Below are 24,645 nucleotides of genomic sequence, written 5' to 3' on the forward strand. Positions count from 1 at the left end.
AGGTAACAAAGATCACCATTATGCAGTCTACTGTATGCATCTCCCAAGACAGAATTTCTTCCCCTCCCTTCCCCTTCAAAAAACAGCACAGAAAATTAAAAGGCTTCAAATGTATTTTAATAAGGTGATGCTGCATTACTGCTCCATTTCTCAGAAAAATTTCAAATTGAAGGTATCAGGAACAAATCAAACATAGTACACCAATAAAAAATGCACAGCGTAACTACCTAAGATAGGCAAGGCTAAGAGCGACTGTCAGACCTTCAACACACAGCAACCCTGTTCCCAAGATTGTACTAGGCCTATCAAGAAAAGCTGTGAACAGCAACATCATAGACACAAAAGGTCATTCATTCTTGAGCACCTCTTACCCAAGAAAAAGATGGAGGCAAGTTAACACAAGACTTTTTTTTGTTTTAAAGATATATACTAAAATGAAAACCTCTAAGAGAAAATGTCTTCCTTAGGACATGAAGGGGTTATATATGAGATATAACAGAACCGTATGTATGCTGTAACCTCTGTGGACATTTGTCTGAATTCTCACCTGGGAGTGAATGGAGGAATTGGGCTAGGTCATTGGAGGATGTTTAGGTTTTGTGGTATATATGGCAGTGTCTCTGGGGTTGAGGGGAATCAAGATGAAATATGATGGACGAAGGAAGAAGAAAACGGGAATGGTCAAGATTAATGGAGCTCTCTGAGTTCATTTTGCTATGGTTCTCCAGTCCCTCAACAATCAACACACTTTGGGAATGCACCAGACAGCCTTGATAAAGCAATATACCACAGACTTTGATTTGTTAATACCACCCCTCCCTTGCCCTCTGCCTCCAAGCATACTCCCTAGAGTAGTACAGGCAGGGAAGACCTATCTATCGGGAAACCCCTAACACTTTTCCAGGGTAGAATTCTTGCTAGTCCAAAAAGGGCCTTTCTTTTAAGGGTTGCGGGAAACTAGACACTGCAACTTTATTTAATATCGGCGGCGTTTATTTGGAGCAAATTCAGCTCCAGGAGCTGGGCGGTTGAATGCAGGAGGAGTTCCACCAATTGCTCCAATTCCTTCCATTGTAGCAGCTTGGCCGAAACGTTCAGTTGTTGGTGGGGTCTTAAAAGAGAAAAAGAACAATGTTACAATAAAGAGTCTGTCCTCAACTTTCCGCTTTTCTATGGTCTTCCCACTACAGGCCATTTCTACTTAACTGGTCAAGACTCCTGACTGCTAAGGGGAAGGTACCCAAGTCTGCTTAGAGTTCTAGGGGAGAAACTTGAGAGGAACAGAAGGCTGTACTAGTCACAGCTTCATAATATAGCTTTTTATCCGTATTATATATACAACTGAAATTCCTATTTGAATAGGTTCTATCCAAGTCCTTTTTCCTTAGTCAGGAAGAACAGGCTATCATTTCTGTAGCAGCCTTAAGTCTCTCCATAGTCTATTCCATTTTGACATTTGAACCAGAACAACTTCTGAACTTTATGAACCATGAGGCCCCTGAATTCACATCCATTATACATAATAATATCTAAGCTTCCTTGACTTCTCCCTCTAAAGAGCAACCTGCTGCCCAGGCAATATGGTGCAAGCATTTGGAAGGTAGAGGCAGGAGCATCTGTGAGTTCAAGGCCAGCCTGTTCTACATGGCAAGCTCCAGGACAATTAGGAGTACAGAGATCCTGTCTCAAAAACCCAAAACCAACAAAACAAACATAAAGCAACTTGTTTACTGAGGATAACGATTTACAATCATTCAATGGGACAGCCACAGAGGCTATTGCTTAACTCCAAGATTAAAATAGCATCTGGTATTGAATTTTCTCAAGATTACAAACTAAAAGACCAGGGACACGAAATAGTGAGACAACACTTGCCTAACATACATCAGATCCTGGGTTCAATCATCCTCACCACCCCTAAACATCTTAGGTTATATTTTATGTATACCAATAATCCTAAAAATCTGTACCTGTAACAAAATCAAAGTAAACTCAGGTAGCAGATAGCTTAGTCAAGTAAAGTCCCTGTCCTTCAAGTTTAATTCCCCAGCATCCAGTGTTAAAGACCAGTCAACCTAGCCTAATTGTCAAGTTCTGGGTCATTGATGACTCCTGAGGAATGACACAAGCAGTTGACATCTAGCGCCCCCCCCCCTATCCACAAAAATCAGACCCCAGAGGTTGAGAAGTTCCTCCTATCACTATTTACAGTTATTATGAGGCCCTGAAGTTTATTACCAATCCCAAGGTTCCATCTGGCATCATAGTGGCAGGTCCTGGAGGAGCTGGGGTACCAGTTGGCACAGGAGCAGGGGGCATGGCGCCTCTATTGTTTATGCCCATAGCACCTAAAGCAGAATAGTATGATCAGTACAGGGGAGAGATTATCAGTCTCTTCCCCTACCAAGAAACAATTCAGTAGAATTCCCTACTCCCAGCCTAAAAGCCCTAATGTTCCTGGAAATGTCAAATCATTTAAATGTGGACTAGGTAGAAGCTCCATAACTCAATAGAGATCAGATTTTAAAAAAAAAAAAGAAAGAAAGAAAGAAAAGAAAAAGAAATTAGGCTCTGCAAGTGTGAGGATCTGAGTTTAAATCCTAGACTCCCACATTAAAAAAAAAGTCAGGCATGGCAGTACACGCCTTTAATCCCAGCATTTGGCAGGTGGATCTCTGTAAGTTCAAGACCAGCCTGGTCTACACACTGAGTTCCAGAACAGCAATAGCCAAAGCTACATAGTAAGATCCTGTCTAGAGAGAGAAAAAAGAGCTGGGCAGGGCCTTGTGAGGCAGACAGGCAGATCACCCCCAAAGGCAACCAGAACTTTTTAACTCTTAAGTCAAGTCCTTACCTCCCATAGCCATTTGGCCCATCCGTATCTCTTGTTCTCTCTGAAAAACAATACACACTCAACACAGTCCAAGACAACAGTTACTCTATTACAATCCACTGATGATAACACAAAGAACATAAACAGTGATGACACACTAATGCCCTCTTGCCATTTGTACCGGGACTTCAGGTAACAAATTAGAATTTTCTTTTAGGAACAAAACAAGGCAACAGGGGGAAGAAAGAGCTCATTTCTTCTGGGGGCTGCAAACCATCTAACTACATGGGTAGCAGTAGACTAGCCAAATCTGCTACAGGACTCAATTTATCTCTCATTGTTACTGGATATGAACAACAAACAGTGGTACTGGCTTTTCATCCTAAATTTGCTACAAGGCAAGAGCACTCCTTCAAACCTTACCTTAACTCCCTATCAAGGTCTTTTTTTTTTTCCTAAATGGAATTTCCTAGCATAGAAAAACTGGTCACAACCTGATATTCTAACAGACATTTCCTGGTAGTTCTGTCTTATCACAACTGGCCTGGCACATCTTGGGCACATGGGTGATATACCGCATCAGGGAAGGTTCCCTTGAATCCTTCTTGCTGTCGCCGCATCATTTCTTCTTGTTGCCGCCGCATTTCTTCCTCACGGCGCCTGCGCTCCTCTTCCTGCCTATAGAGTCACCAAGGTATTTTAAGACAGATAAAGGCATTCCAGAACATGAGCAGACTACTTGAATAGGAAGAATATTAACACAAAGAGACAAGCCTACCAAAACCCAGCACAGCTTGCCAAGTACAAGGGCAACACCCAAAGGAATCAAGAGACCAGCACCCAGCACTTCCCCTTTAGTGGAGCCCTACGGCAATTCCTAGAAGCAATGCAGCTAAAACATCTACCCAAAGGGAGAACATGAGAAGCAGTAGAAACACTTGCCAGGATTTACCATGAATGTATCAGGGAGAATGTGGTGAGAAATAAAAAAGCATTCCTCTTTGGAGTGGCTCGGAGAAAGGTTAGAGTTACAAGGCTATAGAGATGGCTCAGTGGATAAAGGTGCTTACCAGCAAGGCTGCTGAGCAGTTCAATCCCTACGAGTACACATGGTGCGGAAGGAGGGAATTGATTCTGAAAGTTGTCCTATGGCCTCCACACATTGGGGCACGTGCCAGGCCCCAAACAAATTAAAAAGTCAAGAAGGAAAGGAGTTACCTGAGCTCTAGCTGCTTTCGTTTCTGAACCTCTTGGTTATGCAGCTCCTCCATTCTCCGAAGCTCTTCTTGACGTCTCATCAAATCTAGCAACAGATTGAGACCTTTTGATTCTCTTTTCATATATATAATAACTTTCCATAACTACCCAGAAAGCAAAGATGTTGACTAGACCCAAGCTATAAAGTCATTTTGGAAGAGGGAACCTCAATTGAAATTGGTCGGCAGACAAGCCTATGGTGCATTTTCTTGAATGATGTAGAATAGCCCAGCTCATGGCAGGTGAGCCAGGCATAGTGGTACACACCTTTAATTCCAGCACTCGGGAGGCAGAGGCAGATGGATCTGAGTTCAAGGCCAGCCTGGGCTACAGAACTAGTTTCAGGACAGGCAGGGATTCACAGAGACCCTGCCTCAAACAAACAAGCCGCCCCCCCCCAAAAAAAAAGAGAAAGAAAGCAGTGTGGACAAGCCATGAGGAGCACCTAATAACACTCTCCATCACTTCCTGCCTCCAGGTCTCTGCCCTACTTAACTGACTGCCCTCGCTTCCCTCAATGATGGACTGTTATCTCTAACTTTAAGACAAAATAAACCCTTTCCCTCCTCAAGTTGCATTTGATCATGGTGTTTTTGTTTGTTTGTTTTCTTTGGTTTTTTGAGACAGGGTTTCACTGTGTAGTCCTGGCTATCCTCGAACTCACAGAGATCCGCCTGCCTCTGCCTCCTGAATGCTCGGATTAAAAGCGTGCACCACCACTGCCCAGCAATCAAACCTTAACTAAGACAATGTATAATCCCAGAACGACCATCCAAGTGAACTCAAACCTTATTGTTTTCTTCTTCATACAATCCATCTAGTATTCTTCTATACTCCAAATCCACCCCCCTACCAGAATCAACGAAGTATTTCAGGGAACAAAAGCAGAAATTTGTCTTTTTTTTACTGAGAGACAAAGAAATTACTGAACAAAAAATGACATTTGATATTTATTCTAGTTTCACTACTTACAGGCCTATACTTACCCTGCCTCATTAGCATAACCTGGTGCTCATGGCGTGCTGCCTCCATCTCCATCTCCAGCTTTTCACGAGCCTCCTTGATGTTGCGGTCCACTTGATCCTGCTGTTGCTTCTCCATCTCAATGAGTGCCTTCCAGCGCATGGCATACTCATACTCAAAGGATCCAGGCTGTGCAAATCTGGGTGGCTGTTCTCGTTCCCTATAGACAATAAATATCATGTATGGTATTACTTACTTTGTCCAAGACTTCTTAGAATCATTCTTTTCTTTGAACCAAGTGAACACATATATATGCATTGCACACAAATACATATGTACACAGACACATTGCAAAGATATGCCGCTTTTAAACACCTATTTAAATTTCAAGAACAGGAAAATAACTAGGGGAAGGAGGTGTAGTCAAATACGTTAAAGTTCTGGGTTCAACTGCCAATACCACACACACATATACATACACCACCACCATCACCACCACCGAAAGAGTCAACGTATCTAGACCACATACTTGTGAAATTGCTGGTTTTTTATAACCAGCTTCTCTGGAAGTCCCTCCTCATCATCTAACTGGTCCATAGGCTCCACAGTTACAGGCCGAGGAAATCTGGGGGAAAGAAGGAATTTAGTGTTCATGAAGCCATACCCCAACAAGCATTCGCCCTATGTGTGACACTGGCATGATGAACTAATTAGGGATCAGAACTTTAGAACTGGACTACACTTTTGACAGGAATGAGAATTTGGCAAGGATTCAAACTGTAAGCTGGGCTAGTCTCAAGTTAATGGCATACCTCCTGCTTTAGCCACCCAAGTGCTGGGATTATAGATGTGAACTACCACATCTAAACATTATTTCTGAAGAGATTTTTATATCTAACCCCAAATAATTGAGTCCCTCTTACTGGCATTATGGATAATTTGGGGTTAACAGCCCAGGTTTCAGATCTCTCAATAAACACCAGTAGGTAGGGAGAATACTTATAATGTTTGATAACTCCAGAAAATGAAGGAGAAAATGCTCAGACAGTACATTCAACAAAAAAATTTTCCAGAATTCTAAAAATTTAAAATGGGAAAATATGCTATGGTTATTCCACATGTATGTTCTTCCTGCATGTATGTCATTTGTACCACATCCGCCTGGTACCTGCTAAGGCTGGCATCAGATAGATTGCTTGGAAGTTACAGATGGTTTTTTTTGTTTGTTTGTTTTTGGAAACGGTTTCTCTGTGTAACTGTTCAGGCTGTCCTGGAACTCGCTTTGTAGACCAGGCTGGCCTCGAACTCACCGAGATCCACCTGCCTCTGGAGTGCTGGAATTAAAGACGTGCACCACCACTACCCGGTGATGATTTACAGATGATTTTGAGCCAACAGGTGGGTGATGGGAATCAAACTCAGGTCCTCTGCAAGAGGCATCTCCCAGCCTGAAAAGTTATCCTCATACCACTCATATCACTTAATTTATGATCTAGGGCCAGCAAGATAGTTTAATGAATAAAGGCACTTGTTCATGCAAGCTAGGCAACCTGAGCTTGGTCCAGAAACCCATGTAAAGGTGGAAGGAGAAAAATGACTTCCCAAGTGTGTACTATGCCATTTACAGGTACATACATACATAACTATTTAAGATTATACTGACATTCACATAACCACTTCAGGTTTGGCCAATGGAAAGTCCAGAACCACAGTACTGGACCAGAGATTGTTAGAAGGGAGTTGGTCCAAACAGCAGTAATGAAAGACCAGAGTGCATCTGTGGATCTGAGCCAGGACCATCGGGGTGGGGAGACAGAGGCGTCACAGTGCCGCAGGATAAGAAGGTTGGCTGGCTCATGGGAAATGTAGATTATGGCTAGGTGGATAGTGGCTCCTGTTCATGCTGCCACACCCAACATTGCCTTTTTTGACTGAGAGACCGATACAAGTACTGAGTATCTGTCTTTTGTGCCATATTGAACTTTGCTAACATTCCTTTATTAGTATCCTCTTAGCCGCTCAAAGAATCAGGAAATAAATGAAACTTAGATCTCAGCAAGTTCCAGAAGCCTACAAGGTTCTTAAGTCCCACCTTCCCAAAGATATATAAGCAGTAATTAATCTCTGGAAAGAGGAGACTCTAATATAAGCAAACTCTGTAAACCAGCTCTCAGCAAGCTGTGTAGGGAGCTCCAGGGATGCGACTTCTGTGAGTTGTCAGTGTTGGAGTGAACTCTTTCAGTGATGTACCTAACTTTGAGTCATCCATGCTACTGTAAGTAAACCAATAAACTCAACAGTCCACTGGAGGAAAAAAAAAGATTACACAGAAAACTTATTAGAAAAGCTGAGTTAGTGGTAAGTCTTTAAATGAAAATAGGAACAGGATTACTAGATGTAAACTCTTCATACCAGAGAAAGATTAAGGAACTCCAAACCATTGTCTGAAAACTATACTTACGTGGTAAGCAAAAAGGAACCTTCACTGCATCTATCCAGAGCTTTCCGAGCAGCTGGCTTCCCTGAGAACTCAACAATGCCTTTCCCTGAGGGCCTTCCTCGGTCATCCACAATAACCACAGCCCTCTCCACCTGGCCAAACACGGAAAAGGCTTCTTCCAGCAGTTCGTTGGACACATACTGAGGAAGGTTGCGGACTGTAAGGGATGCACTGTGACAGGCAAAGCGCACACGTAGCTGCTTTCCACGGAGTGGCATATTATCCAACTCCACTTTGGCAATTTCTGCTAGGGTTCGTGTTTCCTGGGAAAAACAAGAAAATGAGAATTTAACAAAGACCAAATGAACAGCAAACAAAATGTACCTCAAAAAACTTGGTGGATATGGTGACACATGCCTTTAATTCTCAGGAGGTAGAAGAGGCAGGCAGATTTCTAGGCCGTCCTAGTCTACATACTGAGTTCCAGGGCAGGGTCACAGATGTATACTTAACAACTCAGAATACTTAACAGTTCAGAATATTTTAATGTACACCAACACATCAGAATTACTTCTGTCCTAAAAGAATAATAATTATTTTATGTGTATGAATGTTTTGACTATATGTATATTTATGTACAACGTGTGTACCTGGTGCCTAGGGAGGTCAGAAGAGGGCATCGCATCAGATCGCCCGACAAAGAAACTGATTTAGGCCAGTGGTGATGCACACCTTTAGTCCCAGCACTTAGGAGACAGAGGCAGGTGCATCTCCGAGTTCAAGGTCAGCCTGGTCTACAGACTTCCAGGACAGCCAGAATTACATAGTGAGACCTTGTCTCAATAAACAAACAAACAAAAAAACCTCACAAAACAGCAGGGCGATGGTGGTGCAAGCCTTTAATCCCAGCACTCGGAGACAGAGCCAGGAGGATCTCTGTGAGTTCAAGGCCAACCTGGTCTAAAGAGGGAGATAGATCCAGGACAGGCACCAAAACTACACAGAGAAACCCTGTCCCGCAAAACTAACCAATCAACCCCCCCCAAAAAAAACAAAACAAACAAACAAAAAAAAACCAAAAAAAAACACCACCAAACAGAAGCTTCTTTCTCATATACTATTCCTAAATCAAACCAGATTTTGTTTGTTTTGTTTTTGAGACAGGGTTTCTCTGCCTAGCCCAGGCTGTCATGTCTCACTCTGTAGACCAGGCTGCCCTCAAACTCAGATCCTCCTGCCTTTGCCTCCTAAGTGCTGGGATGAAAGGTGTGCACCACCACCACACCGGCTTAAGTCAAATCAGATTTTAAACATAAAATCTGCATATAAAATTGGTGGCAGCACACTTATCTAATATGTATAAGAGTCTACATTTAATTCCCAACTGTTTCCCTCAGAAAAAAGTGGATATCCATAACTAATATTTATAAAAGATTTTGAAAAGATAAAAAGAACTTGTCCTGCCATCAGGGTTTTAAAGAGTAAGACAACACTGCATAAACCTTGATAATCACTAAAATACACTTCATTTTCACTTAACCCAAGCATGCTGGTGATGTGTGTCATCCAGAACTTGGGAAGTAGAGGTAGGAAGCCTGCAAGTTCAAGGAAACCCTGAGGTTAGATAATGAGATCTGCAGGCAAAAATAACCCCCATACTTTAGTCCTTGTATTCCAGGCAAATAAACCTATATTAGCTTTCAAACCTAGTAATCTTTTTGTTCAGTACCATTAACTATTAGTATATAGACAACGTTACTATTTTTACTGCTTTCTTTTCCATATTCACTCCCATCCTCCCTATCTTTCAAAGTATATGCACCAAAGCTCAGTTACTCACCAAGCGAATAAAGCCAAAGCCTTTATCCTTATGAATGAAAACTTCGCCTGCTTTCCCATATTTCTCAAAAAGTTTCCTCATTTCCTCCTCGGTGATGTCAGGGGGAAGATTGCCCACAAAGAGACGGCTTCGCTGGGTGAAAGTCTTCTCTCCTGGTTTCCTAAAGTTCTTCAGGTCAATAGTTAAACCTTCATCTGGAAGAAGACAGTCAATCAAAAGATTAGGAAGAGAATTAGTCATATCCTTCACATTGTTTCTGTGATGAAGACAAACACCACTTCCCAATGCAACCTATCCAACTCATCAGCAAATGGCATCTTAGAACGTGAAAGCAGTGGTGGTGGCGTACACCTCTGATCCCAGTACTCGGGAGGCAGAAGCAGGCAGATCTCTTGAGTTCAAAGCCAGCTTGGTCTACAAAACAAGTTACAGGACAGCTAGGGCTGTTACTCTGTATCAAAAAACCCAAAATCAAACCAAACTAATAATAATAATAATAATAATAATAATAATAATAATAATAATAATAATGTGTATGTGTGTGTGTATGTATATATATATATATATATATATCTGGATTGAGTTCACAGGCAGATCCCCTGGAACTGAAATTCGTCACAGGTGGTCATTACCCATCTGATATGGGTATCCAGGACAGACCCTGGACCTTCTCCAAGTACGTACAGCTCTGTTCTTAACTACTGAGCTGCCTCACCAGTCTCTGCTTCTATTGCCTCTCTTTAAAAAATGACTTATATGTATGTGTATGAGTGTGACTATGTGCCATCTGTGTATGGGTCCCCATGGAAGTCAGATAAGGATGCTGGATCTCCTGCAATAGGAATTACAGTTGGTAGGAAGATGCCTTATGCAGGTGCTGGGAACCTAACTTCAAGGCCTCTGGAAGAGGAAAAGTGCTCTTAACCACTGAACCATTTTTCCAGTCACCCGCACACCATCAAGTTTCTATTCTTACAAGTACTCAGTTTCCTAAAGGAACGAGAAGCATGCAAAGACTTTGAGACAGGGTTTCTTTGTTTAACAGTCCTGGCTGTCCTGAATCTCACTCTGTAGAGCAGGTTGGCCTCAAACTCACAGAGATCCACCTGTCTCTGCCTCCCAAGTGCTGGAATCAAAGGAATGAGCCACTACTGCCTCTCTGGAATAAATAATTTTTAAAATGTTATAAAAAATTCCACACAGCTCACAGCCTTAATCCCAACACTCAGGAGGTAAACAGAGGCAAGTTCTAAGCCAGCAGCCAAGGGCTACATGCTGGGACCCTATCTGAAAAAAAAAAAAAAGCCAGGGACTCCTTTAATCCCAGCACTTGGGAGAGGCAGAGGCAGGCAGATTTGAGGCTAGCCTGCTCTACAGAGTGACTTCCAGGACACAGAGAAAGCCTGTCTTGATAAAAGCAACAAAAAAACATGAAACCGTTCTCAATGGAACCTATTTATGCCCTATCACCCACCATCTACTTACTCTGGCTGCTGGCCTGCTGTCCATTTGCAGGTATTGGTGGGGGTGGCTGCTGCTGCTGCTGTTGCTGCTGCTGATGGTGCGGCTGGTGGTGATGTTGATGATGCTTCCTTGGAGTATGGTTCTGCTTCTCCAAGTTAAAGGTTTTATTGCTCTGCATGTTTGCACCCTATAGGAAAATGTGGAATGTCAAAATATCCAGTATTTAGGATTTAGTCAGTTACCTTCCTAATGGTTTACACATTGAAATTATCTTGGTATTCCACCTTTTGTGTGATTACAACTGGTTTTTCTGAATAATAAAGCATACTTTAGTACAGCCTAGGATATTTAAGACCCTATTTCAAATGAAAAACAATTCCTTTACCCAAACCAGCCCTATTGTGTATTAAAGCACATTTTAAAAATATTACTCCCAGGCCGGGTGATGGTATGGGTGATGGTGTCACACACCTTTTTTTTTCTTTCTTTCTTCTTCTTTTTTTTTTTTTTTCGTTTTTTGAGACAGGCTTTCTCTGTGTAGCTTTGCGCCTTTTCCTGGAACTCACTTGGTAGCCCAGGCTGGCCTCGAACTCACAGAGATCCGCCTGGCTCTGCCTCCCGAGTGCTGGGATTAAAGGCGTGCGCGGCTGCGGCCGTCGCCGCCACCACCCCCCCAGCTTTTTTTTCTTTTTTTCTTTCTTTTTTTTTTTTTTTTTTAATAGTGTCGCACACCTTTAATCCCAGCACTTGGGAGGCAGAGCCAGGTGGATCTCTGTGAGATTGAGGTCAGCCTGGGCTACAGAGCGAGATCCAGGACATTCAGCAAAACTACACAGAGAAACCCTGTCTCGAAAAACAAACAAACAAAAAATTACTCCCAGGGCTTGTGAGGTTGTGAGGCAAAGGCAGATCTCTCTGAGTTGGAGGCCAGCCTGGTCTACAGAGCAAGTTCCAGGACAGCCAGGACTACACAGAGAAACCAAGTCTTGAAAATCAAAACCAAAACCAAACACAAAGAGTCAGGCCTGATAGAGCATGCCTTTAATCCTAGGACTCAGGAAACAGAGGCAGATCTCTGAGTTTGAGGTCAACCTGGTCTACATAGTAAGTTTCAGGATAGCCAAATGCTGCAAAGTGAGATCCTGTCTCAAAACAAAAAAGAACAAAAAACCACAAAGGGCCAGGCACGGTGGGAGGAGGGTGGTGGTGCTGGCACATGTCTTTAATCCCAACACTTAAATTTTTTTCTAATGTATTTATTTAAAATACATCTAGTGCTGGGTGGCAATGGCCCATGCGCCTTTAAAGGATCTCTAAATTCAAGGCCAGCCTGGTCTACAGAGTGAGTGCCAGGACAGCCAGGACTACACAGAAAGGACTATCTCAAAAAACAACAACAACAAAGGACTATCTCAAAAAACAACAACAACAATAATAATAAATAAAATGCATCTAACACCAGAGAGAAATTTACGTGTATGAGTGTTTCGTTTGCATGTCTATGTACCAAGTGTATTATGTGCCTTATGCCCTTTGATGCTAAAAGAAAGCGTTCTAGTACTGGAGTTACAATTGCAAGCTGCTATGTGGATGCTGGAAATCAAGCCCAGGTACTCTAGAAGAGCAACAAGTACTCTTAATGGCTGAGCCATCTCTCCAGCTCCTATACTAAGTAATTCTTAATCACGATAGCAAGATGCATGACTGCCTAAATAAAAGAACCAATACATCACAGGCACTTACTTAAAACTAGGGTTTGAGAACAGGTTGTGAATGAGCCCAAGAGTGAATGGACTGAATTTATATTTCTAGCAAAGTAAAAGAGAAGCAAATATAAAAAGACAAAGTGTTCACTTCTGTCATTTAAAAACTGTAAAGAAAAGCAAGATGACTCAGCCTTACAGTAAGGGCTCTTGCCTCTAAGCCTGATGACTTGAGTTCAATCCCTAGGCTCTACATAGTGGGGGAGAACTGGGAGCTGACAGACTCCTGCAGGTTGCTCTCTGATCACACACATATACACAAGGACACAAAGATACAGACACACAAATAATATAATAATGACTAAAACTCTGTATGTAACCAAGCCTGGTCTTGAACTCTGATCCTACTTCCAGCTCTCCAGTGCTTGTTTTATAAGCATGTCCAACCATGCCTGGCTGAAAAGCTGAGTCTTTAAAAAACGGAGGACCATCATCCTAATCCAAAGATGGTTATCCAGTCAATGAAGATCCTCTACTCTGAATTCAGCTGAAGCAAAGCTGTCAATAAAAGGGGCAGAAGGTTTTTCCACAGACATTTTATTATAGGATACCTTTATAAAGGAAAAATTATTTCCTAAATTGTGACAAATCTGACTAACTGTCGGTTTTAGTTAAGTACATACAAAAGTTTTTCTATTCTTTATTTTACATCTGAAGACTGCTTCAAGAGACAGAAAATGGGCCGGAGAGTCAGATCAGTGGGTAAAGGCACTTGTTAACAAGCCAGTCTTGAGTCTGATCCCAGAAGAGGAAAAACCAACCCCATGAAGTGGTCCCAAGATTCTCTACATGCATACCACGGTACACACAAGCCTATACATATACACACTAAATTTTCTTTAAATTTGAAGACAACAAACAAAACAAGAGCTATTAAGATATTCATGCTTGCTGGACAATGGTGGCGCACGCCTTGAGTCCCAGCACTCTGAGTTTGAGGCCATCCTGGTCTACAGAGAGAGTTCCAGGACAGATTCCAAAGCTACAGAGAAACCCTGTCTTGAAAAACAAAACAAAGATATTCATACTTTTCTAATACAGGAATGAGAATCACACTCCTAGACTTAGCCTAAAAAATTTTAAACTACAGAAAACTAAAAAGCCCAAACAAAAAATCCTATTGGAGCAGTACATCAGAAGGTTGAAGTGAAAGGAAGTTCTAGGCCAGCCTTACCTCAAAAAACAAACAGCAGGGGACTGGAGAGACAGCTCAGCAGTTAAGAGCTCTCTTGCATGGGACATGAGTTCAGTTCCTAACACCAATGTCAGGTGGCTTCATGACCTGGTTTCCTTTTTTTTTTGGGGGGGAGGGGGGTGGAGAGTGTGAATGTGAATGTGAGTGAGTGAGTGAGTGTGTGTGTGTGTGTGTCTGAAGAAAGGGTGTACAGCTGGTGGGTAGAGACAATCTAGGAGGAGTTGGGGAGGGGAAAAGTATCATCAAAATAAACAGAATGAAATTTTTTTTCTATTTTAGAAAAGATACACAGGCAAATCACCCACTCACATAAAAAAGTTACAAATTAATAACAAAGTATTTTTTTTTTTTTGGTTTTTCGAGACAGGGTTTCTCTTTGTAGCTTTGTGCCTTTCCTGGGACTCACTTGGTAGCCCAGGCTGGCCTCGAACTCGCAGAGATCCACCTGGCTCTGCCTCCTGAGTGCTGGGATTAAAGGCGTGCACCACCACCGCCCGGCGTAACGAAGTATTTTTTTAAACCACAGAACAGCAAAAAATGAGAAATTTAAGGCATGGCCATGAAAGTATTCACTATGATGGCTTTTATGGAAATTAACAATAAAAATGACTGAATTACCAAAGATTAAAGGAATAGGTCATACTAAAAATTTTAGGGGGTTGAGACAGGGTTTCTCTGTGAAACAGTTCTGGCTGTCCTGGAACTCACTCTGTAGACCAGGCTGGCCTCGAACTCACAGAGATCAGCCTGCTTCTGCCTCCTGAGTGCTGGATTAAAGGCATCCGACACCACTGCCCGGCCTGTACTCAACTTTTGAAACATCTCACTGATGGGAATCACATGGCACTGAAAATTATGAGGACTACATTGTGTATATGTGAGAGGGAGAGAAAACTGACTGTTCCAAGAGAGAAATGAACAGTATACAGACAAAAAAATGAAAGTACCTGCCTTGCTCGTGGACTATTGATAATTTTCCATTTCACCAATTTATTTAACAAATATTCAATGAATGCCTACTGTTTTGCTAGGTGCTATTCTAGATGGACATACCATGTTTTGGCTTTCGGAGTCTACTTTTTCTGTGAAAGATAAAATAGACAAATTACACATGACTTAAGAGGCTAAATAACAATCAAATACAAAAATTGAGCCTGGCGGTGGTGTCGCAAGACAGGCAGGTGATCTCTGTGTTCAAGGCCAGCCTAGTCTACAGAGTGAGATTCAGGGTATCCAGGACTGTTACACAGAGAAATCCTGTCTCAAATACATACATATATACCAACAAACAAAACCTGGGAGAGATGAGGCACAGATGGGCTATCAGGGGCTAAAATGCTGACATTTCAACTTCGACTTGAATTCTCACATGTCTGTTTTTTTTTTTTTTTTAGACAAGGTTTCTCTGTGTAGCCCTGGTTGTCCTAGAACTTGCTCTGTAAACCAGGTTGGCTTCGAACTCAAGAGATCCGCTGTCTCCTACTAGGATTAAAGGCATGTGCCACCACACCCCTCACAATATTTCAACCACATTTCTCAGCAATATTACAAAGCACCAGAAATTACAGTAAGTACTGTAATTAACAACCTGCGTTCAATCCCTAGGACCCTTATAGCTAAAGGAGAACTGACTCCCACAAGTTATCCTCTGACCTCACATACATACACACTGAATTTTCAAAAACAATGGTCGAGACATGTAATCCTGGCTACACTATAGCTTACTGTGTAGACCAGGTTAGTCTTGAACCCAAAGACCCACCTCCCTCCCAGAATGCTGCTGGGATTAAGGCATACACCTCTATGCCCACCTGGGCCGGAACCCACGTCTGGCCCCTGAATTAAAAAAACCGGGTTGGGGATTTAGCTCAGTGGTACAGCGCTTGCCTAGCAAAAGCAAGGCTCTGGGTTCGGTCCTCAGCTCCGGGGGGTGGGGGTGGGGAACCCACAAACCCAAGACTGCCATGGTGGGTGGCTCATACCTGTAATTCCAGCACTCTGAGAGCCTGAGGCAAGAAATCATGAGTTTGAAGACAACCAGGGCTATACAGACCAGGAAGGAGAGAAAAAGGAAAAAGAAAACAAAGCAAGCCTGGTCCCAACACCCATATTTAATAATTCACAAATGCCTAGAATTCCAGCCAGCTCTCGTTAGTCAGATACCTCTGGCCCTCTTGGGCACCTTCATGTGCACATACCCACATACAGATATACATAAAAAACCCACACTAATAGTTATTATCATCATTAAGATACACCTTTTGTGATGGCTATTCTTGGTTGTCAACTTGACTACATCTGAAATTAACTAAAACCCAAGAGGCTGGGTACACCTGTGAGGGATTTTTCTGAATTAAATCACCTAAAGTGTGGAGAGCCACCTTTAATCTGGACTGTACCTTCTGGTGGCAGCATGTATACAGGACATGGAAGAAGGAAGCTTGCTTTCTTTGCCCACTTGTCCTCCATCTCAATGGTAAGTTCATTCCTTCACAAGCACTAGGGTCTACTTCTTCAGGATTCCAGTGTATACAGAAGACCAGCTGAGACATTCAGCCTCATGGACAGAATAACTACAAGGTTCTTGGACTTCCATTAGTAAACAGACATTATTGGATTAGGGGAACCACAGCTGATTAGCCATTCTAATCAACTCCCTTTATATGTATCTAAATACATAGATTAGAGAACCCTAATAAACCCTCCTAGTCATTAATACAGTTTTTTGTAATTTTATTTTCACTATGTATATATTTGTGTGTGTCTGTGGTTTTGTGCATGCAAGTACATTGCCTGACGAGGGCATGACAGCCCCTGGAATTGGAGTTCGGGGAGTTGTGAGCCTCCTGACATGTTTGGGAACTGAACTCAGGTCCTCTTCAAAAGCAGCAGGTGCTCTTAACAGCCATCTCTCCTCCCCCACATGTAGCTATCTGAAGTTGCAAATTAAGGAAAACAGTTTGTGGGAGGCTGAATAGAGAGTTCAGAGGTTAAGAACACAGGCCTGCACAGAGAAATTCTGTCTTGAAAAATAAAACAAAATAGCTGTTGCTCTTGCAGAGGACCCATAACCATCTATAATGTAACTCTAGTTCTTCCGACCTTCATGGACACACATGATGTAGACATACATACTGATGAAGCATCCACACATGAAATAAAAAATGAATAAATCTAATTTAAAATAGCTATTAAAATATGCCAGCCTTAGCCGGAAGGTGGTGGCACACGCCTTTAATCCCAGCACTGGGAGGCAGAGCCAGGCCGATCTCTGAGTTCTCTGAGTTCGAGGCCAGCCTGGGCTACCAAGTGAGCTCCAGGAAAGGCGCAAAGCTACACAGAGAAACCCTGTCTCGAAAAAACCAAAAAAAAAAAAAAATATGCCAGCCTGGGGTAGCAGTAGGTAGAGACAAGTGGATCTCTGTGAGATCTACAGAGCTAGTTCCAGGACACCTAGCTACACAAAGAAACTCTTGTTTCCACCATTTCCAAAAGCAAATGAAAAAAAGAAAAAAGAAAAAAAAACACCCCCCAAAAAAATTACTAAAAGAAACCAATTTGTACCCTTTCTTCTTTCCCATACATAATGAACAATTACCATGTAATTAAATCTTTAACACGGCTGGTCATGGTGGGGCACACCTTTAATTCCATCAAGGAGGCAGAGGCAGACAGATCTCTGGTCTACACAAGGGCTACATAAAGAAATCCTGTCTCCCCCTGCCACCTCTCCAAAAATAAAGACTAATATGAATGGACAGTATTCAGCTGTTAATCATACTTTATTGTGCTGGACACTTTAGGTTCTTTCTAATTTTTACTATTAGAATCAATGCACATAGATATTATCTTTAGGCACATCTGCATTTAAATATTCCTTTCATAGCTTCCATCTCTGCTTATTTACTTTCCTGAGACATTACTGTTTTAGTTTAAACATCAATGCACCATTTGATGTTCAGCTTTTCCTGGTTTCTGCAATGTCAACATAATTTTAATGCTTATATAAAGTAATCTGGATATACACTAATTTATTAAACTACGATAATTTAGGTTGCTTTTAGTTTTTTCCCTATTACAGCATAGTGCTTTTAGCTTTGTTTACTTATTAGGAAACAAAATCTAGCTTTGTGACTCTCACTAGTGTAGTTTTCCTGAAAAGCTATAATTTTAGTGATTTATTGGCAAATAAAGCACCTTATTTTTTTTAAAGTTTTTTTTTTCAAGACAAAGTTTCTCTGTGTAACAACTCTGACTGTCCTCAAACCTGGAGATCTGCCTGCCTCTGCCTCCCTAGTGCTGGGATTAAAGGTATGTACCACCAAGCGGGGCTCCAGGCAATGATTTAAAAACAAACTGGGTAAAGTGGCTTATTCCTGTAACTCTAGCCTCTGCTGTTTGAGGTCAGCCTGGGTTATAGTGTAAACCTGTCTCAAAAAGGAAAAAAGACATATAAGATGTGATGGTGCACAGCTGTTAATTCCATTATTGTGTAGGCTGAGATAAAACAGTTTTAAGAAAGCCTTGGCTATGTATCAAGACTCAACACCTCCCCCTCCTCTTAAAAAAAAACACAAAGAAATAAAAGCATACCCCAGAAGCAGTTGGAGATGGAGGGAGGTATTAGAATAAAATCTTTAAGTGCAGGTATTAAATGCCCCCCTTCCCCTATCTCCAAAGTAGCCATTTGTGCCACTAAATTTACCTTTCTTAGGTTGGAATCCAAGAAACATTTTTTCTCAAGCCTTTGATTACAGTGACGCTCTGTTGGCCAAGGTAGGACAAGCCCCAGGTTTCAGGCCAGCATGGGCTACTCAAAGAGTTCCTGGCCAACCTGAGCTATATATAGAGTTGAGGCCCTGTCTCCAAAAACAAAAAACTGGGCATCCTAGCCCACTCCTTTAATACCAGAACTGAGGAGGCAGAGACAGGTGGATCTCTGGGTTCCAGATCTAAGTTTCTCTAGGCCAGCTATACTACACAGTGTAATTCTCTCTTTTAAAAAGAGAAAAAAAGAAATTCTAAGCCATTTATTTCAAGGAAGGTTGTATTTTGGCTTTAGAAAGTATATTCTGGGGAAAAAAGTGTATTCTGGGGCTGGCAGAGATGGAAAAGAATAAAGAGGATGAGGGGGAAGAGTAACCAGAACGCATCATAAACATGTATGAAATTGTCAAAGAAAATTGATTTTTAAAAAGTACACTCTGCAAATTAAGACAATATATTTACTGCCCATTAAAATCCAGGCAACAAGCTGAATGTGGTGATGTACACCTTCATTCCCAGCTCTCAGGAGGCAGAGGTAGGTGGATCTTTGAAATAGAGGCCAACCAGGTCTACACGGTGAGTTCTAGGCCAGGCCATTTACCAAGTGAGAGCCTGTCTCAAAAAAAAAAAAAAAATCCAGGCAATGTTCTGCATTTGCATTGCTTCATTTAGTGCCCCCAGCTGTTATTCTTTTGAATGAAAACAGAAATCTAAAAAACTACTTTACCTACCCAGGAACACAGCAGTGTAAGGAATGGAAGCCAGATCTACTGACCTCTAAAACTCAAAACCATTGTGCAGCAAAGCCTTCAATTCAATTAACTCCACCAAAGTCAGTGACTACGTCACCTAACTTGTGCAGTCATCTGTTAGGATGGTGCGATGAATGAGTTAGTGACCTTAAAGGAGTGGGTAACTTGAAGGCCTAAGTGAGATACTACTACAAAGCATTAGCTACCTACCATCCAGGAACAGATGAAGGAAGCACTTGTTCCTGAAGGAAGACTACCATTCCTATTTCCACTTAAGAAATAGAAATGTTAAACAAATGTCATCTCAGGAGGCAGAGAGGCACTCTTATGTAGACCAGGCTGGCCTCGAACTCTGAGACCTGCCTGCCTCTGCCACCATGCCTGGCCATGAATGACTTAATAACCAAATTGCACACCTTTATGTTTTTGAATAAAAATCTCCACTATGCTAGTTTTTTATGAATCTTTCCCTTCCATGTAGTCTTTTCCCAAAGTTTGCATTTGCCAATGAAGGTAAAGTTAAGTAATACTGCCTAAAGAACCCGAGGTCCCACTGTATACACGGTTAAGTACCAAGCACTCAAGATGCACTTCACCAACTGCAGCAATAGAATTTCAAGATACATGTGCAGAAATAAACTTAGCAACACCTAACTATTGGTCTTCAAAAGGAGAGCAGCAGCAAGGATTCCTGTCTACTTGTGTGTCCTAAGACTAACTATGATGAAAAAGACTATTGAGAAAATTAAGTGTTCATGACTGTAGCTACTGTGTGTGATACAACTGCACACGTGTTTAGATACAGGACCACATTAATCACAGGCATCTGAAATCTAAGTCAAGGATCTCTCAATTTTTAGAAGAGTCAAATTACTAAGTGGAAGACTGCTAGAGAAATACAATGTGGATTTACCAAGCTGAAATGGCCGCCTGGTGGGCCACCCTGAAAGCTGTAAAATACAAACACGGTAAAGGCTGCTGCTGAGTTTTTTCAATTTACTAACAACGAAGTTGCACAAACATAAATTTAAGCACCGTCCCCTATTAGAGCAGCCAGAATTAGGGGGGGAAACACACACACACACACACACAGCTCAGTCACACTTTAATGTCAGATTTTAAAAAAACATTTAGTTTAAATAATATGAAGTCTACCGAAATTAATTTGTTGTCAATGTGAAGCCCGTATTCAAGTGAGCATGCTGCACTTTACCTGGTACCCTAACTCCTACACCTACCTTGACTTGGATTTGAGCACAGCAAAGAGTCTGTCTCCCAGTCCTCTCTACCCTCGACTTCTGTTAAAGACACAAAGAAAGCTGTCAGCTTACAGTAAGACCTCTGCAAAGTGAAAAATACTCCAAAGTAAAGCCATAAATTTACGTTTAATCTAGAAAAACGATGCCTAAAAACGGCTAGGACAAGCTTAAGCAGCAAGAGGCTCGGAAAAAAGGCGCGCGCGCACGAGGGTGGGGTGGGGTGGAGGTGTTTCAGGAACTTAGCTCCAAAACGCAAAGGGGTCTGAACTAGCAAACTTCCACTTCAAAGTTGTTTTCACGAAGAATCATAGCTCCAGGGGCCCCACAGGCCCTCTCGGAATTAATGGCCTCGCGGGGCTGAGGAGGAGGAGCGTCCGACAAAGCAAAGCGCCTCCTCCTCCAACCACGACTTCAGGGCTTTCGCATAATAGACCCCACACCCTCCGGCCCGGGGCGGCTCACGAGCCGCCAACTTACGGTCGCTAAGATTTGGGATGAGTAGCACAAAAGACCCAGGCAGGAAAGCAAGAGAGGCAGGAGCCGAAGCCCCGGGCGGGTGTGCAGCGGCGAGCGCGCCGGACCGCCCGGGTGGGCTGCGAAGGCCCTACGCGGAGGGGGAAAGGCCTCACGGGGCCTTTGAACCCGTATCCTCTGTCCAAACTCGGCCTCGCCCTAGCCCCTTCCTTCGCAGATCGTCGCAGGAAGCCCCACTGCCCCCTCCAACAACCACCGAGCCGTCCCCAAACTCACCCAATGCCCACAGTTCTTTGCTCAGAGTAACGGCGACGCTGCACGGCCTCCACCGTCCCGAGAAAAGAGCGCGCGACCGCCGGAAACGAGCCGACGGAGCTCGGTGCCTCCCAAGGGGTCAGTGTTCGATTCCCGATTGGCTAGGGGAACTGCCAATCAAAGTTTATCTCCAGGGGAGGACGCAGTTGTCCGCCATTTCTTAGATTCTATTGGCTACCAACTGTCAAAGCCTTGGGTTCGTGTGAACGACAGATGGGGACAAAGAGCGAGGCTTTGTACCTTCTGCGCATGCACTGGAGGCGCTCTGGGAGAGACGGAAAAGGAAGGGGGAGGGGAGCTAGCCGTGGAAGGTAGGAGGTCGGAAGGAAAGACTCAGCAGCCCTGCCAAGGACTGAAAGACCTAGTGGTGGGAGGAGGGAGAGAGAACTAGTGAGAGAGGAAAAGTGGAGAGAAAAGGGGAGAAATGCGCTCGTAGGCGTGTGCTGAGAGTTTTACACTGCGCCTGTGCAAAAATCTAGAGTAACAATGTCATTGTGTTCTATGTGGCAGAGCTGGCCGTTTGCTGCTGGAAAAAAAGTGCCCCGCCATGTTTCTTTTTTCACACTTCCTCAAAGCCTGCACCCCGGTACGCTGTACGATTTTAGTTTCCTTTCCCAATGCTGAGTATATTCAGGAAGTGCAACTGAAATGGTCATGAATAAAGGGCCAGGAGGGTGAGCTATTTTGACGCTTTAATCTCTGTGTCAAAAATGCAACCCGGAGCTGTAACCAGCACTATTTCCATGGTAACCAGAGAACCCGATAGGCCAAACATCACTAAGGTTCCCATCGCGGAGAGATTCAACAGGTTGGTCGGCCGGCCGTGCTGGAGCCAGTATGTTGGAGGTCTTCACATCAGACCTACACTATATCCCATAGGAAGCCTATCAGGTAATAATAACCTTCGTTGTTCCATAATGCCCAACTCACCCAGGCAGTTACCCAAGGATTACAAGGTTCAATTGATAGGCACCAGTGGTTAATTCCTACTAATTAATTCACACTCTGGATGGCAGATTATCCCAACAGGCACTACCTACCTTACATGGGGACACAATGATCTGGACTTGTGTTGTCTAATAAGATTTCTTACAATGTTGGGAAGGTTCTGTGGTGCCATTCAACACAGTAGAGATTAGCCATATTCTACCCCACCCCACCGTGTGTGTGTATCAACATATGGCTACTAACTACTATATTGGTTATATTTAGCCCAATGGTGTGGTGGTATTGTGTTCCCTAAAATAGTGTGCACCCTAATAAATTTCTTTGGGGTCAGAGAACAGAACAGCCACTAGATATAGAGGCCAGATAGTGGTAGCACACGCCTTTAATCCTATCACTTGGGAGGCAGAGATCCATCCGGATCTCTGTGAGTTTGAAGCCACATTGGAAACAGCCAGGCATGGTGACTCACACCTTTAATCCCAAGAAGTGAGCCTTTAATCCCAGGAAGTGATGGCAGAAAGCAGAAAGGTATATATGGCGTGAAAACCAGGAACTAGAGTCTGGTAAAGCTTTTAGGCTTTTGAGCAGCAGTTCAGCTGAGATCCATTTGGATGAGGACTCAGAAGCTTCCAGTCTGAGGAAACAGGATCAGCTGAGGAACTGGCAAGGTGAGGTGGCTGTGGCCTGTTCTGTTTCTCTGATCTTCCAGTGTTCACCCCAATACCTGGCCTCAGGTTTGATTTTTATTAAGAACTTTTAAGATTCGTGCTACACAATGGTTCCCAAACTCTGAGAGAAAAATACAACACATGTATTATGAAAAAAGAAAATAAATTCCTACTCATGGGGGAAAAAAATCAATGCTCAACAGTATGAAGAGAAAAATCTCACCCCTTCTACTCATCTCCTAGACCCACTCCCCAATTATGACAACTGCTTTCTATGTATGACCACCCCAATCAAAGAGAAAGTATTAAGCCTTTAATACCTGCACTCAGGAGGCTGAGAAAGGAGGATCACTCAGGAGGACATCCTGGACTACCTAGTGAGTTTCAGGTCAGCCAGTAAAAGACAAGACTGTCACACACACACACACACACAAAACCACGTACACGTATATGCATATATGATTTAAAAGATGTGTATACTTTTCTTTTTTCTTTTTTTTTGGTTTTTCGAGACAGGGTTTCTCTGCATAGTTTTGCGCCTTTCCTGGAGCTCACTTGGTAGCCCAGGCTGGCCTCGAACTCACAGAGATCCGCGTGGCTCTGCCTCCCGAGTACTGGGATTAAAGGCGTGCGCCACCACCGCCCGGCCGTGTATACTTTTCTAAACTGTGACTTTCTGTTTTTAAAAAAGGTTTATTGGAGGCTAGAGAAATGTCTTAGCAGTTAAGCATACTGGCTGCTCTTCCTGAGGACTAGAGTACCTATCCCAGCTCCAATTGGTGGCTAACAACTGTCTCTAACTCCAGTTTCCAGGATATTTGACGCCCTCTTCTGGCTTCTGCGGGCACTACATGCATGTGGTGCACAGACATAAATAAAATGAAAAATAGCCATATACATAAAATAGAAAAATAAACAACAAAAGATTTATTTATTTATTTATTTATTTTTATTTTATTGTGTGTGTGTGTGTGTGTGTGTGTGTGTGTGTGTGTGTGTGTGTGTGTGTTTTGCCGGAATGTATGTAAGTTCACCACCTGGTGCAGTGCCCAAGGAGTACAGAAGACAGTGGTGGATCCCCTAGAGCTGGAGTTACAGAGTTGTAAGCCACCATGTAGGTCTGGGAACCCAACCCAGGTCCTCTGCAAGAGCACTCAGTGCTCTTAACCTCTGAGCCCTCCTTGAAGTGCCAGCTGTGACTTTTTCTAAGCTATGATTTTTTGGGGAAAAAAATAATAAAACAGGGGCTGGAAAGATGGCTTAGAAGTTAAGAGCATTGACTGCTCTTGTAGATAACCTGGTTCCATTCCCAGCATACACATGGCAGCTCACAACTATTTGTAACTCCAGTTCCAGGAGCTCTAACACCTCTCCTGACCCCTTCAGGCTCCTGCATGCTTGTAATGAACAACATACATACACACTCAGGCATAGCCCATCCCATTGGTGGTGGCCCACACCTTTGATCCCAGCACTTGGGAGGCAGTGCTGGGGTCAAAGGTGTGATCCCACTCTCTCTGAGTTCAAGGCCAGCCTGGTTGGTCTACAGAGCAAGTTACAGGACAGCCAGGGCTACACAGAGAAACCCTATCTCGGAAAACAAACAAACAAAAAACTCAGGTGAACACGCGCACACACGTACACATATAAAATTCAATAAAATAAATATTTAAAGAAGTACTTTAGCAGTGTTGCACGCCTTTAATC

The 24,645-nt window shown here is 42.9% G+C and overlaps 2 protein-coding genes across 3 annotated transcripts in view; one reads left to right on the forward strand and one right to left on the reverse strand.

Annotated features, from left to right (window-relative positions):
• Positions 1 to 95: 95 nt before the first annotated feature.
• Positions 96 to 21,904, reverse strand: Nono (non-POU domain containing octamer binding). The gene is made up of 12 exons (XM_006981127.3): positions 21,284 to 21,904; positions 20,513 to 20,572; positions 10,819 to 10,984; positions 9,334 to 9,527; positions 7,515 to 7,816; positions 5,583 to 5,678; positions 5,077 to 5,273; positions 4,052 to 4,136; positions 3,409 to 3,511; positions 2,855 to 2,894; positions 2,239 to 2,348; positions 96 to 1,111 (listed from the first exon to the last, which is right to left on the reverse strand). The coding sequence occupies exons 3-12, from the start codon at positions 10,973 to 10,975 to the stop codon at positions 977 to 979; spliced, it is 1,419 nt and encodes a 472-aa protein (XP_006981189.1). The 5' UTR covers positions 10,976 to 10,984; positions 20,513 to 20,572; positions 21,284 to 21,904; the 3' UTR covers positions 96 to 976.
• Positions 21,905 to 22,002: 98 nt separating this feature from the next.
• Zmym3 (zinc finger MYM-type containing 3) overlaps positions 22,003 to 24,645 on the forward strand; it is a 26,145-nt gene continuing 23,502 nt past the window's right edge. For both annotated transcript variants that reach the window (XM_042269250.2, XM_042269251.2), the window contains exon 1: positions 22,003 to 22,213. In XM_042269250.2, coding sequence (XP_042125184.1) covers positions 22,033 to 22,213 — 181 coding nt within the window. In that variant the 5' untranslated portion in view covers positions 22,003 to 22,032. The remainder of the gene's footprint in view (positions 22,214 to 24,645) is intronic.

Source organism: Peromyscus maniculatus, chromosome X, assembly GCF_049852395.1.
Source record: "Peromyscus maniculatus bairdii isolate BWxNUB_F1_BW_parent chromosome X, HU_Pman_BW_mat_3.1, whole genome shotgun sequence".
In the NCBI taxonomy this organism is placed as follows: Eukaryota; Metazoa; Chordata; class Mammalia; order Rodentia; family Cricetidae; genus Peromyscus; species Peromyscus maniculatus.